The 15,983-nt window shown below is 57.9% G+C and overlaps 2 protein-coding genes across 4 annotated transcripts; both read left to right on the top strand.

Annotated features, from left to right (window-relative positions):
- Positions 1 to 82: 82 nt before the first annotated feature.
- ATP6V0B (ATPase H+ transporting V0 subunit b) lies at positions 83 to 6,629 on the top strand. Its single transcript, XM_005521080.2, has 8 exons — positions 83 to 238; positions 3,247 to 3,295; positions 3,750 to 3,833; positions 4,271 to 4,348; positions 4,921 to 4,990; positions 5,300 to 5,351; positions 5,744 to 5,934; positions 6,311 to 6,629. Exons 1-8 carry the CDS (start codon positions 172 to 174, stop codon positions 6,332 to 6,334), a joined length of 615 nt encoding a protein of 204 aa, XP_005521137.1. The 5' UTR covers positions 83 to 171; the 3' UTR covers positions 6,335 to 6,629.
- A 1,871-nt stretch (positions 6,630 to 8,500) lies between these two features.
- Positions 8,501 to 15,803, top strand: B4GALT2 (beta-1,4-galactosyltransferase 2). 3 transcript variants are annotated; one of them, XM_088060078.1, is made up of 7 exons: positions 8,501 to 8,525; positions 11,606 to 11,992; positions 12,347 to 12,582; positions 12,656 to 12,846; positions 13,116 to 13,238; positions 14,260 to 14,364; positions 14,499 to 15,803. In XM_088060078.1, the coding sequence occupies exons 2-7, from the start codon at positions 11,677 to 11,679 to the stop codon at positions 14,647 to 14,649; spliced, it is 1,122 nt and encodes a 373-aa protein (XP_087916204.1). In that variant the 5' UTR covers positions 8,501 to 8,525; positions 11,606 to 11,676; the 3' UTR covers positions 14,650 to 15,803. The 3 variants fall into 3 exon arrangements, with proteins under 3 accessions (XP_087916204.1, XP_005521138.1, XP_014106222.1); XM_005521081.3 differs by lacking the exon at positions 8,501 to 8,525 and adding an exon at positions 9,173 to 9,335; XM_014250747.2 differs by lacking the exon at positions 8,501 to 8,525 and adding an exon at positions 9,395 to 9,458.
- The last annotated feature ends 180 nt before the right edge of the window (positions 15,804 to 15,983 follow it).

Raw genomic sequence — 15,983 nt, forward strand, 5'->3', positions numbered from 1 at the left:
ATGTAGTTCTCCCGCCACTGTCAAACCAGGCAGCCAATAAGCAGGCGCGGTGGCAGCGGTGGAGTTCCGTTACTTCCGTCCGGGCGCTGCAGTTCCGGTCACGTGCCGCGCGCGGGTCAGGTGACCCGGCCCGATCCGATCCCGCCGCCCGGTGCCGCCGCCGCCGCCACCATGACGGGGCTCGCCCTGCTCTACTCGGGGCTCGGCCTCGCCTTCTGGACCACGCTGCTTGGCGTCGGTCAGCGCCGGGGCGGGGGAGGGCTCGGGGCCGCGGAGGAGAGGGTCAGGGGGCCGCGGTATGGGGCTGAGCCGTGGGGCCGGAGGGGTCTCCGGGACGGAGGGGAGGCTGCGGTTCCTGCCTGTGCCCGTGCTGGCTGCTCCTGTGCTGCAGAGCGGCCGGGAGGGTTGCTTTGGAGTGGAAAAGGAAGGCGGGTGTTGAGGGGTGCAGCGTTGTCAGGCCCCCGGTGGCCGCGGTACTCCCCAGGGCTGGTCTGTGGTCTGCGGCACGACCGGCAGTGCTGCTGTGGGGCTCCCCAGCCCGGGCATCACCCCTCGGGGCTTGGAGCTGCTCCCTCGGAGCCCCCAGCGGTGCCGTGTAACTCCCAGTCGCTGTTGGATGTGCAGCTTTCAGCGGTCTGAGCCTGTCTGGCTTGAGCAGTTGATTTGCTTCTCCGTGTGTGCGAGAGCAGAAAGGCGCTGGTGCCAGTCAGGGGTCGTGTTTGGAATTGGTAGATTGGGGGAGGTAAAGGCAGGAGGAGCCTGTTCCTTCAGACTATGATGGTTGACGTCTCTCGGGTGGAGAGATCTCCTTGCTTTGCCAAGCTGGGGCAGCCTGAGAGAACATGCAAGTTTGGATGATCGTGGAGCTGCTGCCTGGCCGTGCTGGAGCTCATGGCAGCCCATGCTCTGCTACTGAAGGTGTTGGGCTTTTGGAGGATGGATTTAATGCCCTAGGGCCAGCAGGTAGATTTTGTGCTGGGACTGCTGGTTATTTTCTCTTAGCACAGAATGAAGTGGCCACAAACCAGGCAGAGGCAGGGAAAACCTTGTCCCTTTCTTCAGTGTTTGAGTGAAGGGAGAGAATGAGTCTGAAGTGAAGGGTGTCTCACTCCCTCGTGTTTCCAGGGTTTGGTGAAGCCAGCATGGGCCTAGGGCTGCCTGCTGGGCTCTCTGAATCATGTAGCTCACACCAGTGTAGATTCACCCTGTGAATATGAGACTGTTGGAAAATCTTGCTGAGCTGAACCCAGCTGCTCCTAGCTTCCCCTGCCCTTCTGCAGTCCCTTTTTGAGGAAGACCATGAGCATGAAGGGGTCTTGCTCCATGCAGTGTTGCAGCAGTGGCTCTTTGTGTTTTCTGTCTTTGTCCTAACTACCCTGATTTGATCCTCCAGTTCTGCTGCCCTATCTTCTGTCCTTCTGGCTGCAGGCCTGCAAGCCAGAGCTCGCAGGAGAGTGTCCTTTACCCTGTTTCTTTTGCATATGAATCTAAGGTTACACCTGCTCTTGAAGAGATGAAAGGTGCCCTGAGGATCTGCCCTGAGCTGGTTGTAGCTCTTTTTTACCACTTCTGGGGAGTGGAGGCAGCTGAGGCTGGCTGGGTTCAGTTCTTGTTCTGACAGCCAAGCAGCAAAGCCAAAACACAAGTAAAAGACTGGCTGGGCCCAGCACTAGGGATCATCTTTGAAGGTTGCCAGACATGCAGGGTGGGCTGCGGCTTTCCTGTGGGCTCTGTATTCCCTGGCTGTGGTGGCACCATTCTTCATTCTTGTGTGTCACTACAGGGGACGGGGCCACCTCAAATCTGTGGCAGAAAGAGTGACCAGTGTTACCACTTCCCATTATGGGGCTCACTGGCTCGCCTGACAGTGCTTGTGTGCTCCCCTGAGTGTGAGGTGCTAAGACCTGACCTGTACATGGAGGGGTGAGCACACAAGAATAATGGGGATATCTCTGCTGCAAGGGATCTGCCGTGCTAAGGCCTTCCAGTGGGATGAAATGTCCTGCAGGCCTTGACTGTGCTCAGGGAAGGGCTTCTCCAACCTGGGGGGCATAGTCCTGCCCCCATATTTCTGCTGGGCACATTGCCATCACCCCCTACTTCCAGGCTGCTGCTCCGGCGTGGAAGAGAGTGGTGGGACATGTGCAGTGACCTCTTTGCTGCATTTGAGCGTTTCAGAAGTCTCCCATTTCCTCTTTTCCCAACCGTATGCAGGATCAGCGTCACACTGACTGGTTACAGTCAGATACACTACAGCTGTCCCTTCAGCCTCTCTGTCTGGCATGGAGCACACAGTGCCACAATGCTTGTGCTTATCTGTTCCTCAGGGCTGGGTCACCCTCCCTTTTCCAGCAAAGAGCAAGTGTTCCTTCTGGTCTGCAGCCATGTTTCCCACTCAGGAGCTCAGAGTAAGGCAGGGTTTCAGTGCAAGCACCTCTGCATGTGCCTGAGCTGTGCAGGGATGTGACTCTTGGCTGTGGCCCCTGGTGGGAGATGAGCACAGCAGGGCAAGCCCTCCTTGGAAAGGAAGGGATTTTCTGAGTTTCTCAGGGCAGTGCTTTGTTGTCTCCCACCTGTGCTGGAGTATAAATTTATCTAGAAATTACTCTAGGGGAAATGCTGAGGAAAACAGTCATGTCTTGAACCCACAGCCTTGGAAAGGTGTTGGAGGAAAGCTGGAGCTTCTCATGTTGATGGGCTTCTGGGAAGCAACACAAATGCTGATGGGATGGTGATGTAGCAGTATGCGATGGTCACTCAGGGCACAGTCTTGGTCCTCTTGTCCCTCCTGTGGCAGGGGAGAGCTTACAGCTGGTCCCCTGGAGCTGTGGCTTTCCAACAGGGCTGAGCCATTGGAGAGCCATGGTGGAGACCATGCCAGGGCACAGGGCTCTGTGGATTGCCCTGGAAACCCTGTAGCTCAGCATGGTCTTAGGGAATAGAAAATGTGTGTGACATCAACTGTGATCATCTTCTGGGCAGGACTGGGATGGGGTCTGATAGTATTGCGGGCCCAGGCTGTCTGTCCTGTGCTGATGTGGAAGGATTGGGATCACAGGGGTAGGATTTGGAGAGGACACCTTTCCCACAGCTGCGTGCCTGAGCCGGTCTTCCCAGTAACCCTCCTTCATGCTGTGCTGTGTTTCTGGGCCTTTGCCTTGGGGCTTCACAGGCTGGGGAGGAACCAGCAGTGTTGGATCCAGCTGGTGCCTCCCTGGAAGTTTCCATCTTGTTCTTGCTTTCCAGGGATCTGCTACACAATATTTGACCTGGGCTTCCGCTTCGATGTGGCTTGGTGAGTTCCCTGTAAACAGGGCTGTGCTGGCAGTGCCTCCCAGGAGCAGCACTTGCTTTTGAGTGATGGGCAGCGGTCACTGCATCACGGGAGAACAAGAGCTACAGTGAGCAGGGCCTCTGCTCCCCGGGAGGTGGGATGGATGCAGCCCATGTGTTCCTGTTACTAGCTCCATATGAGGTCCTGGTGCAGCTATTGCTGCTCTGCCCTCCACATCTCCGAGCCCAGGCTTCTGCTTCACAGTTAGGGTTTGGGAGGAAGATCTTGCTCCATGCAGGTGAGGGTCCTGTGCTTCTGGCTGGCAGAGAGAGGTTCTCGTGTCCTGCTGTCTGGCTACCCAACCCATCTTGGGCTTCATAATGTGGTGAAGGGGTACCTGTTTTGGGGTAGGCTGTGTGGCATGACTATGGGGCCTCAGCCTCTGTGCTTACTTAGGATATTTCTTCCTCTCCAGGTTTCTGACTGAGACCTCACCCTACATGTGGTCCAACCTGGGCATTGGCTTGGCCATCTCCCTGTCTGTGGTGGGAGCTGCCTGGTGAGTGGGACTGACTCTTCAGCATTCTCCTGGTGTCCCATCTTGGTAGCTGTGTATACACTGCAGTTTTCCCACAGTAGAGCAGGGTAGAACAATGTGTACTTGTAGGGCTGTGGGTCAGCACAGCAGTGGGGCTGAATTGCTGGGCTAGTGGGGAGTCTGGGTGGATCAGCCCACAGGCAGCACTGGCAAGACAGGGAAGTCTCTGGAAGCTGTACCCCTGAGCCCAGGCTGTCCAGTGGTGGCTCTCGTGCCCCAGCAGTTCTGCTGGTGTAGGTGATGCAGCCTGGGGCCACTCATACCTCAGGAGTGGCTGGGCTGAGTGCTCAGTGTCCCCCAGCTGCATGCCAGATTCTTTGCTCAGCTGAAAGATCCTGGTTTCTGTATAGAATTCTGCGAATGCCAGACCTTCCACCAACCACCCTTGTCTGCTACAGGGGGATTTACATCACGGGCTCCAGCATCATTGGTGGTGGAGTCAAAGCCCCGCGGATCAAAACAAAGAATCTGGTGAGGTAAGCACAAACCTGGGGTTAGTTCTTGTGCTGCATCTGAGTGGGGCAGGTCACAACCCACCCAGTGAAGAGGCTTCTGTGTGCTCTCTAGCCCCATGGGTGCTGCTGGTAGATTGTTCTTTGCTGAGCTGCTGATGCTGTTTGCTTTCAAAACAAAGAGCCTTAAAGGAGCCAGAGTGTCCCTTTGAGGGGTCACTGTGTGATATGCTGTGAATGAGCCCAGTGTGTTCAAAACAAACACCCTGAGATCACACATCATGCCTAGGCAAAGGTTCTCCTTGCACAACCCTTCCACAAGGAGCAGAAACAGGCTGGTGAAGGGCAGGACTTCCTAGGCCTGTTTCCAACAGGGTCCTTGCAGCTTACTCAGGTGCCACGGCAGAACCAGCCTTTTGTGCTTGGCAGCTCCCCATAGTTTAAAAGGAAAGTAGTGGGTAGCTTTCATATGGCTGTGGAGGAGTCTGTCTGGCTGGGCATAAAGTGTTAGGGGTTCCTTGGGGTGGGGTCTTTCCCCTGGCACACTGGTCAGACTGACTGAGACACTGTGCTCAGGCTTTGCCTTTCTCCCACAGCATCATTTTCTGCGAGGCCGTGGCCATCTACGGGATCATCATGGCAATAGTCATCAGTAACATGGCTGAGGTATGGGAGCACCTGGGCTGCCATGCCACCCCTGCGGCCATGGTGGGCACGGGCAGCTGGTCATGGGCCAGTGTTGTGAGGGAGTAGCCCTGTTGTGCCTTTGGGAACCCCTGGACTGGTGGTCTGTGTAGTGATCCTTGCCTGTGATAAAGAGAGCATTGGGAGAGCACACACAAGGCAGATGCTATGAAGCCAGCCTGATGGGGAGTCAGGGACCGGCTCTGGCCAAAATGTGGCTGCCTCATGCTGTACCTTTTCCAGACACCACAGACTTGTCACTAACCCAGGTCCTGTGCTTTCTCTTTTCAGCCTTTCAATGGAGTCACCCCAGAAGAGATTGGAGCCAGGAACTACCACGCAGGTAAGGACTGCTGGGTCCCTGGTGCTGTCACTTGTGGGCACTGCCACACCCTGACCCACACCTTCTGATCTACCCATGGTCTGCTGCTGGTGTCTGAAGGACATGTGACTCTTCTGCCTAAAGGCAGCATTTTACTTACCTTCTCGAGGTCCTCCTGCACACAGCGGGCTGTGCTGCCCAGCAGCAGCACTGCTCCTCCTCTGGGTGGAGCAGTGGTCTGGCACTGCGGGAGCTGAGGCACGCCTCAGAGCATTCCTGCTCCTCAAACAGGGTGTTGCTGGGGCTTGGCAGCTCCAGGTCTTCTGTCACCTCGAGGGAGAGCTTCTGCAGCATGTCCTGGGTGCAGGTGGAAGGAGGTTACACCCTTCTCTCACAGCATTCCTCTCTCACAGGTTTCTCCATGTTTGGAGCTGGTCTGACCGTGGGTTTATGCAATCTCTTCTGTGGGGTCTGTGTGGGCATCGTGGGCAGCGGGGCTGCCCTGGCTGATGCCCAGAATGCCAGCCTCTTCGTCAAGATCCTGATTGTGGAAATCTTCGGCAGTGCCATAGGGCTGTTTGGGGTCATCGTTGCTATCCTGCAGGTACCTGTTTCCTGAGGCCACCAGGCCTATGTGAGCACAAGGTGCTGTCACCCTGGATGCTCTCCAGCCCCAGGGAGACACCCCTGGGTTTCAGCACAGTCTTCTGCATTGGGATGGGGAGGCTGCTTACAAGGTTTGGGGTGGCACAGCTCTTCCCACAGCATACTGTGCCTGTTTGCAACATTATGAACCCTTCTGATGGCCCCTGTGTCACCGAGTGTGTCACCTTGAGTGCTCCTCGTGTGACGCTCATGTGTTACCAGTGGGACTGATAAGCTGTCTGCAGCTTCTGGATGGTCCTGGGGTGCTTGGGTGGACCTGGGGTGCTGAGCTGGGGTTTATGGGCCACAATCTAACCTCTCTTCTTTCTTTCTAGACATCCAGAGTAAAAATGGGCTGAGCCCTCTTGCACTCAGCCTGTTCCAGCCCACCCCAAGAGATTCTGTATATACTTATTTAATGTTTGTATACTTGATTGGTGTGGGAGATTGCTGGCATCAGGAGCAGGAGCCTGACTGCGTAGAGCCCCGTCCTGCAGATCAATCGGCACCTTGGAAGAAACAAATTTCTCTGTGTGAATTCTGCCCCCAGCAGCCTGGCCCAGCCCGTGGGGCCCTGCTGCTGCCCATCCCCGGTGTGTAGAATCGACCATCAGTGCAATTCTGTGTCAGTGAAATAAATATGGTTCTTGTCCAGCTCTTTCTCCTCCCTGTGCATGCTAAGGAGGTTTGCAGAGAGAAAGTGCTGGTTTGGGCTGCCCCAGTGCTCAGAGATTCTTCTCTGTGCCTCTGGCAAAATCCCTGTGCTGTTCCAGGAGCCTGGTGGTGTCATGCATGTGTGGGGTTAATTCTGTTGCCTTCTCAGGCTGCAAGAGCCACCCTGTTGGGGCTGTGTGAACGCAGAGCTGTGCCTTGCTGCCTGGAGCAGGTACAAGGCTGTTGGAACAGGCAGCAGGCAGCTCTGAGTTGCCTCTGCCAGGCTCCTAGCAGCCCAACATGAACTAAACAAGCTGCTTTGGGCCTTTGAGCTGCCATTGGGGTAGTTTAGTGTAGTGGGGGTGTACACAGTGTGCATAGCCCCATTGTGCAGCTGGGGAGCACCAGAAGAACAGACAAGTGAAACTTTTCCCCCTTCAAAGGATGTCCTCCAGCCAGCAAGGCCATGGTGTGACTGTTGGCTGCGTGCTGGGGCTCTCCAGTCTGCAGTGCCCCTCTGTCCAGGGGGCCCTGGCAGAGGTCCCAGGGGTGGGGATGCTTTGTGCTGGCTCTGTTCCTGGTCCCTGGCTGTGCTGAATAGTGTGGGGAAGCTGGCTGTAGACAGCTGGACCTGCAGCTCATCTGCTGCTTGGGGGAAGGGAAGAACAAAGTCCTACTGCGTGTGTTCTGCAGAGAGCCTGGAGGCTGCTGCTTCTGCTGTATCCAGCACAGGGCCTCATCCTGTTCTTCTACCAGTATACCTTCATGGAGAAAGCACTGATCTTCCAGTGCTGTGTCAGAGCAGATGCACTCTTAGAGCTGCTCTTCCCATGTGGACACCACAGGCCTGCTGCTTCTTGCCCTTGAACTAGGGCAGCTGCCTCTGCATGACCCCTCTGAGATCTGCTGTTCTCCTGCCTCTGTTCTGCCACTGTCCTATGAGTTTTGGGACTGCAGTATATTTCAGCCCTGGGTGCCCTGGATGGGGGGAAAACCAAGCCACCGGCCCTGCTAGCTGTGCTAGCTGTCCCTTGGGGCTGGAGGGTGTCACAGGAGCAATGTGAGACCTGTGCAGCGGCAAACTGGGCTCTGCCTGCTTGGAAGAGAGTGTCTGTCAGGTGTGGGCAGACTTTTGCCTGTCCTGTGTGAGAGCTGCAGAGCCATTTCATGAGACCCACACCAAGCTCTGAAAGGAGATGCCTGGGGTTGGAGAGGCTGTGCTGGTGTTAGAGAAACTGCTTTTTGGGTTAATCATCTTCCTGGTTAGCAGCTGTCTTGAAAGACTCATGCACTTGCATTTTAGGTATGGGTGGTGCTCTGCCCTGCCCAGATAGAAATGTATCAGCCATCAGAAATATGTCTCTGTGAGATGCTTTCCCACTCTCCCAATCCTGCTTCTGTATGTCACAGCTTTGGCAGGGCAATGGGCTCCAGACTTACCCACAGGCCCCTTATAAGGATATGAGAGCCATCAGGACTACTCTCAGGGTGGCCCACAGCCCACCTACCATAGTCAGCAGTGATAAGGTGAGCATGCCCTGTGCTCACCTCGTTCTAGGTGTGCATGCTTGGGTTCCAGGACTTGGACTAAACACCTGCTGCTCAAGCAGAGAAAAAAAGCTTCAATAAGGCTCCGGGATCTTACACCTTGTCTCATCTAGAAGCATCGGCAGCGGGAGTTGAAAGATATTTTGGTAACCATGTGTAGGTATTGAGGAAAATGCCACCTGCTGAGGAGCCAAACCAAGAGCTGGAGGCAGAAGTTGGACTGCTTTCAGTTGGGGCTTGTTTGCAGGGGTGGAGCAGGGCGGGGCTGGGTGGCTGCCATTCAGTTCTCTTCGGAAGGGTTGTCTGCTGAAGGGAGCTTCTGAAGGGAGCTGGAGAGCCCGCGCTTGGGTGAGCAGCCAGGCATGGGAGGAGGAGAGGCCTCAGGGAACAGGGTTGCTCTAAACAGATAAAAATGCTGGGGAAGAGAGCTCAGGGGGTGGCAGGAAGGGAAAGGCTGCAGACAGTGCAAAAACCACTTATGGTGGGCCAAACTTGCAGTTGGACCAAACCAAGATCTTTCAGTGATGCCATTGTGGTAAGGAGAGTGAGATTCCCAGTGTTTCCTAGCAGTGAAACATAGGGTGGGGGGGAAGGAGCCACGAATAGGTTGCAACGGACGCTGAGCCGGCACCAACGGCCGGGAGCATGGGAGTGGCCGCAGGTGGGTCTGTGGAAGCGCTGCCTTCAGGCAACAAGGAGCAAGGGAACGAAGAAAGGCCGGGACACCGTGTGCCTGTGTCCCGGAGGTGCTTGGAAGGTCCCCGGTGCCGCGCCTAGGGCCGAGCGGTGAGCATCCCGTGGTGGAGCCGGAGGCATCGCACACCCCGGGGTGTGTCTGCATCCCTGGCATCCGCGTCCGTGGGCCCCGGTGCCTGCGGGGCTTCCCTCCCGGCCCCTCGGCTCCGGGGCGGGCGGCGGCGGCGGCCCCGCCCGGTGCGGCGGCGGCGGGCGGAGCCGGCGTGCGGGCGCGGCCCCGTCTCCCTGCGGCTCTCGGCGGTGCGGCGGCCCGGCCGGCTGGGCCCCCCCGCAGCCCCGGGCATGGGAGCCCGCGGGCCGGCGGCCGGGGCTGGAGGAGGAAGAGAAGGAAGAGGAAGAGAAGGAGGCGGCGGCGGGGGCCGCTGACCGGCGCCGGGGCGGCGCGGCAGCCCCGAGGCCGCGGTGAGTGGAGCGGCGCGGGCAGGCCTGGCCGGGCGGGGGAGGCCCGGGATGCGACCCAGGGGATGCGATCCCGGTCACTTGTGGGCGGCACCGCTCCAGCTCGGGAAAAAGCCTAATTTTGAGGTTATTTTTCGTTTTTTAAATAAGTTTTCGCATGGGTCGGGGACTGAGAAAAATTAGGGGGTGGGGGAGTGTTAGTTTTGCTGAATGCGGTTCTTCGCCCCACTTTTAGCCGGGAGGTGGCCACCTTTAGGGCATCGGGACCACCGGCTTTCACCATGCCTCCCTTCTCCCAGCCCTGGGGATGTCTTGTGAGAAGAAGGATTGAGTCCACGGGGTTGAGCATCCCCTCCAAAACGAGCATCACCAGCCCTGTGGCACATACTGCACTGGCTTGTGAAACCCTGGGGACCAGCTCCCCAACCCCGGCTTGCTTTTGGCCTCTCACACCCTGCACAGATCTTGCGGTGGGGGGAGATGACATCATATTTCATAACCCCCCTCCTTAGCAGTTTAAGCCCACTCATCTTCGTGGTGTCCTGTGGCTGCTGCTTGATGGACTGCTTTGCTTTTGTTCTTGCTGAGCATCACTCTGCTTACCTCGTGGACCGTTCTGCCAAAGCGCCCCTAAAACCAACTCTGATTTTTCCCTATTGCATCCCTGTCTGGCTGTTGAGGCACTCCATATACCGCACAGGTTTTTGGGGAGGGTTTCTGGCAGGTGCTGGGGCAGGCAGGTCACCGTGTCACGGTCTCTGCAGGGTGGCAAGGCACTGTCAAGGGGGAAAGTTTGAGCAATAACAGCAAGACCAGCTTTTCTTCAGAGGGCTACTTTCTAGAAAAAAACTGGATGTGGGGTTGGGCTGTTGACACATGCCGGGACACCCCTATCCACAGGGATGCTGCTCTAGATCCTGCAGAGAGAAGGTGGACATAGTTGGGCTGGTGGGCTCAGGGCCTTTTCTAGCACCTCCCTACCTGTGATGGGTGCCAGGGTCTGCCTGCTAGGGTCAGTCCTGCAACTGTGAGAGGACACCCCAGAGCACGGTGGGGTGAAGGATCCTGATTGACACCTCGGCTCTGATCCCCATTCCCATCCCGTGTGGCCATCACTGCCAGCTCTGTGCCCTGGGGGTCTCCACTGGACAGGGCTGGCAGCTGCCAGTGACTGGTTGCCAGCACTGTTGGGTGCTATCTGCACTCCTTCTGGGGGTCCTGCTGCAGGCCCCCAGCCACCAAGGTCCCCCCAGGGACTATGCAGCAGCTCTGGCCTGTCCTGAGGTCCTCAGGGCTTTGTGAGCCCCAGTGCCTGTCCCTTGTGGTTGCTTTGCCATGTCTTAGCAGCTTCCCTGAAAGCAGGGACGGGCAGGGCAGGGATCAGGGCAGGAACTGGGGTGTATGGCTGTGCTGTGGCCTGAGCCTTGGCGTTGCAGGGCTGGGAAAGGCCAGATGGTTTGACTTGTCTGGGACCCTCTAGTGACTCTCCCAGCTGGCTTCCTGGCAGGGCTCTGGCCCAGCTCCAGGTGTCATGTGGGAGATAAGGGGACCCTGACTTCCAGCAGTCCAGTGTCCCAGGAGGCCTCACCATCAGGAGGAGGGGAGAGGATCTGTGCCGCTGGCTGTAAGCCAGACCTCCCTGGATGGAGCAGGGAACTTACTTGGGGGCTGGGATGTCCTGCTCAGCTTGGCTTGGCTCCGTGTCTGCTGTGCAGCTGCTGACCCGCTGGGTGCCTCGAGGAGGGCCCCTGCCGTCATGGCTCTCATTGCCACCCTGCTTTGGTGCTGCTGCTGGGGTGTAGCTCTGTGGGGAGGGAGCAGGATGGGGAACAGGGAAGTGTCTCAGAAAGGAGTTGCTGGTGGGGACACCTATGGTGACCTTTTGGACATCCCAGGCTGGCCATATTTCTGGAGAGTGTATACTTCGTCAAGGATCCAGCCTCCATGGAGGCTCTTTGTGGCATGTCTGGAAGTGTCTGCATCATCTCTCTGGGTGGGGAAAAAGGGGAGTGGGTCTGTCCTGTTCTGGTCTTGGCCTAGGAAAGCAAGAAGGGGACTTGCTATGTGGGGCTGAGGAACTCTGTTATCTTCATGGCTGTGCCTTCAGAGCAGGGATCCAGGTGCAGCGTTCCTCCTCAGGTGTTCTCTGGCATACCAGCCTACAAGCCTTTCATGTCTGCATCAGGCCTGTGCTGCTCCTGCTGTCCCAGTGTCATTTGGGATGGGTTGGGAGCTCAGACTCGTGGTGTCCTGAGCGTGAGGTGTCTTGGCAGGATCAGGACCGTGGCTGGAGCCGCCCCCCTGCCCCGCCAAGCGCACATGTCTGCCTGCCTGTGCCCAGAAGATGACCAGGCTGCTCTTGGGGGTGACCCTGGAAAGGATTTGCAAGGCTGTGCTGCTGCTCTGCCTGCTCCACTTCGTTATCATCATGATCCTCTATTTTGACGTCTACGCGCAGCACCTGGACTTCTTCAGCCGTTTCAACGCCAGGAACGCCTCGCGCACCCACCCCTTCTCCAACTCGTCCCGCCCCAACGGCACCGTTCCCAGCTACGGGCCAGCTGGTGCTGAGGCCCCATCCCCCAGCACCAAGCCTAGCACCAACCAGTCCGCCACTGAGAAGCCCTTGCAGCCCTGCCAGGAGATACCTCCTGGCTTAGGTGAGACATGCTGGGTGAGCGTTGGGGATGAATTTGGGCTCTGACTCTGAACATGGGGCTAAGGTGGGTGCTCATGACTGACATCCTTATTCCCTGGGCCCTGGGCTTCCCTGTGAAATAGCAGAAAAAACCCAGCCTGGAACTGTATCAGGATAGCTGGTTTCAGGTTTTGTTAGCCCAGTCTCTCTGTCCCTGTTCAGGAAAGTTTTTGGGCACTCTCTGCCCTCGGCAGTGCCGGTCCCCCTTGCGGGTCCCCCTCGCTGTTTGCTTTACCAGTCCAGGCAGGAGCAGCAGGTGACCATGACCCTGACCATGTCCTGTCCTGTGGGCATCGCCCTGCCCTCCCTCTCACAGTTGGGCGCCTGCTCATCGAGTTCAGCTCTCCCATGAGCATGGAGCGAGTGCAGCGGGAGAACCCTGATGTGCGCCAGGGCGGCAAGTACACCCCCCCTGACTGCCTACCCCGGCAGAAAGTGGCCATCCTCATCCCCTTCCGGCACCGTGAGCACCACCTCAAGTACTGGCTGCACTACCTGCACCCCATCCTGCGCCGACAGAAGGTGGCTTATGGTATCTACATCATCAACCAGGTGAGGGGAGCAGGGGCAAGGGGGTGGTGGGGCTGGGATGGACAAGCAGGCATTGCTGAGCTTTGCCCTGCAGTTCGGTGAAGACACCTTCAACCGGGCCAAACTGCTCAACGTGGGATTCATGGAGGCACTCAAGGACGACGAGGGGTATGACTGCTTCATTTTCAGCGATGTGGACCTCATCCCCATGGACGATCGCAACCTCTATCGCTGCTACGAGCAGCCACGGCACTTTGCTGTTGGCATGGACAAGTTTGGATTCAGGTGGGTGCCCTAGGGAGTTGGGGTGTTTCTGCCCAGAGTAGGGCTGGAATATCTCTCTGGGATGGCATAAGGGCAACCATCCTCAATTGTCACCTGGGGCAGGCATGAGGTCAATGGCTCAAATTGTGGACTTGAGATGGGAGAGGGCACAGAGCCCTGGGTAGGAGGGTGACACAGGAAAAGGTCGGTCCTTGTACTTGGGTGTCTCCATGGGGCTCACTTCCACCTTTGCCTGTTCCTGGGGCTAACCCATTCGCTGTCAACTGCAGGCTTCCCTATGCCGGCTACTTTGGTGGTGTCTCTGGACTGAGCAAGTCCCAGTTCCTGAAGATCAATGGCTTTCCCAATGAGTACTGGGGCTGGGGAGGAGAGGACGATGACATCTTTAATCGGTAGGTCCCAATCTCTCGCTAGCACTGACTGGTTGGGGTGTACCAGGCTCCCCACTGAGCACTGAATTAGCACCACTGCACTGGTGTTCCCGGTTTTGTGGGGGATGTGCACAGGCTGTGCCACATGTCAGGGAGGGACTGAATTACACTCCAGCTTCAGGGCTGATGACCCTCGTGGATGGAACTGGCCTTTCCCAGGGTGCTGCAGGACATCCCTCTGCCTCCCTTGTGGCTGAAGCCTGAAGGTGTGCCAGCACAGTGTGCGCTGCACCCGCAGGGTGGTGTGCCTGTGGGCTCTGCTCCATACAGGGGCTGGGATGCTAGACTTGGATGTGTCCAGGACTGAGATCGAAAACTTGGAAGCGTTTCAGTGGTGGCCGTGTAGCAGCCATGCAGTCATTCCTGCCAGCAGCTGGCAGGCAGCAGTATGGCTGCGTGCTGAGCAAAGCCCAGTTCCCCATGGTGCTGCCCAGGGAAGCAGTGTGCAGCCACAGGGGTGTAACCAGCCTGTAATGGCCAGACGAGCAAAACATCCTTGTGGAAGCCCCAGGCACGTGGCACAGTTGTGATTTCCACACAAGATGGGCTCAGGGTGCAGGACAAGAAGTGTGTAGAGCTCTGGAAGAACTTCAGGCAGTCCTTGATCTGAGGGAAGGGCTCCAAAGGAAGGGCTAGGCAGCGGCATTCAGGGAATGTAAAGGGCAGGGGCCGCAGAGGGAAGGAGAGAAGGAGGGATGGATGGCTGCACATGGATGGCTGCCTCTGTGCAGCACAGGCTGAATGCAGCTGCCGGTCCCTGGATGGGAGTGGCAATTTGGGCACACTGCCATGGGGTATGTGGCACTCTAGGTCATGACACTGGCCTGGGTGGGGCTTGGCTTTGCTCATCTTGGCTTGGCACAGCTTTGTTTAACCAAGGACAGGTTTATTTTGCCTGGGGTCTGACCCTGGAGGTCTCTGGGCTGGGGAATGTCCCACCCTGTTGCCCACACACTGATCCCAACCTGCTCCTGGTCCCCAGCATCTCCCTGAATGGCATGAAGGTGTCGAGGCCCGACATCCGCATTGGGAGGTACCGCATGATTAAGCATGAACGCGACAAACACAACGAGCCTAACCCGCAGAGGTGAGTGAGCCACAGGGCTGGGGCAGTTGGAATGCTGGGCGATCACTTGGCTGCTCACCCCTATAAGAGATCCAGCGCTGCTGGCACTACAGCAAAACATCCCTCCATCCTCATCCCACTCTTCCTTCCGCCAGATTCACCAAGATCCAGAACACCAAAATGACGATGAAGCGGGATGGGATCAGCTCGCTGCAGTACCGGCTGGTGGAGATCTCCCGCCAGCCCATGTACACCAACATCACGGTGGAGATCGGCAGGCCACCGCCCCGCCTGGCCCGCGGCTAGTGCTCCTGTAACCGGGAACCCCTGTGCCTAGGCTGGCTGGGCATAGCAGGTTTTGCCCCAGCTCAAGAGCCAGGACTGGACAGGGATGTTTTCTGCCTACTCTGCTGCCTTCTGGAGACGGCTGCCCCCCAGCCGGCCCTTTGGTCCCCAGGATTTCTCCGTCTCCCCCATCCCCACGAGTGCGTTTGCAGGACCCCTGCCCCATACGTGGTGTGTTGGTGGATGAGCCTGGCTGCCCTGCGAGCAGCTCCTGGCACAGAGGGAGGGGGCAACCCCAGGCTTGGCAAGAAGCCCCCAGTCCATGCCAGCTCCTGCCTGCACCCTGGGTGGGGAGGGTGAAATCCCGCTGCTCTGTGAGAGCTGGAGGGTCCCCACCAGCGCTGTGAGAAGTGGGGTGCAGGCTTCCCCCTTTACTAGTGCTGGAGCCACTGCTGCCCCAGCTGGGGATGGGAGCAGCCTGGGGCCCCCAGGCAGGCGGGATCAGGGCAAGGTTGCTGCCCTGGCCAGGCACTGCCCATGCTGCTGGGCACACAGACGTGGCTTGCTGTCTTCCTCTGCTTTAGTCTGGTGCTTAGAGCCGGGCCCTGTCTCAGCTCTGCCAAACAGAGACCTCTGATTAGCGAACGCCCCTCGCTGTGCCTCAGTATCCCCAGGGCTGGGGGGATGGCAGCTGTATCCCATCCCCCTTCCCCAAAGGCAGGTGCTGTGTGTGTGTGCAGCCCCTGCCTGCGCCTGCCCTCACCTGCCCTCCCCCCTTTGGTGGGGGAAATAGGGCTCATTTGAACCCCCCAGCCCCTCTTGGTGGGGGCTAGTGCAGCCCCCCTCTTGCAGGGAGGGAATCTTCCCCTTGAGGTCTCCTCTTGTCTGCCTTCCCCCTTCCAGGCCAGGGGCAGGGGGGCTGCAGGCAGGAGAGCCTGGGACCATGCAGGGTGGGAGCCCTGTACCCCTCCATGGGTCTGGGAGCCCCAGCACCCCTGACGCTCCATGGGGGGCTGGGAGCAGTGGGGCTGGGAGCAGGGCAGCTCGCCAGGGCTGGGGGGCACTGGCGACTTTTGTACATTTGAATGTCTGACCCTTTTTTCAGCGTACGTTGAATGCAGCGTTCGGTCGTAGAGACCGAGGGTTTTGTATTTAATAAAAGTTTGAAAAGTTGGCAGGCTTTGTGGGGGTGGGAGAAAGCATTATCTGATGTGGAAGTGGGATTGTGGAGTATAGAGGGCAAGTCCTGTCTGCCACCTCGAGCTGCTGGCTGGGAGGCAGAGCCCCTGCCTCACCCTATCCACTCTTGGGGGACCCCCCCCCAGTTCACTCAGCGATGCAAGGGGGCCTAACAA

This window comes from Pseudopodoces humilis, chromosome 10 (assembly GCF_049639895.1).
Source record: "Pseudopodoces humilis isolate 2021_Gansu_Grassland_sample_001 chromosome 10, ASM4963989v1, whole genome shotgun sequence".
NCBI classification, from domain to species: Eukaryota; Metazoa; Chordata; class Aves; order Passeriformes; family Paridae; genus Pseudopodoces; species Pseudopodoces humilis.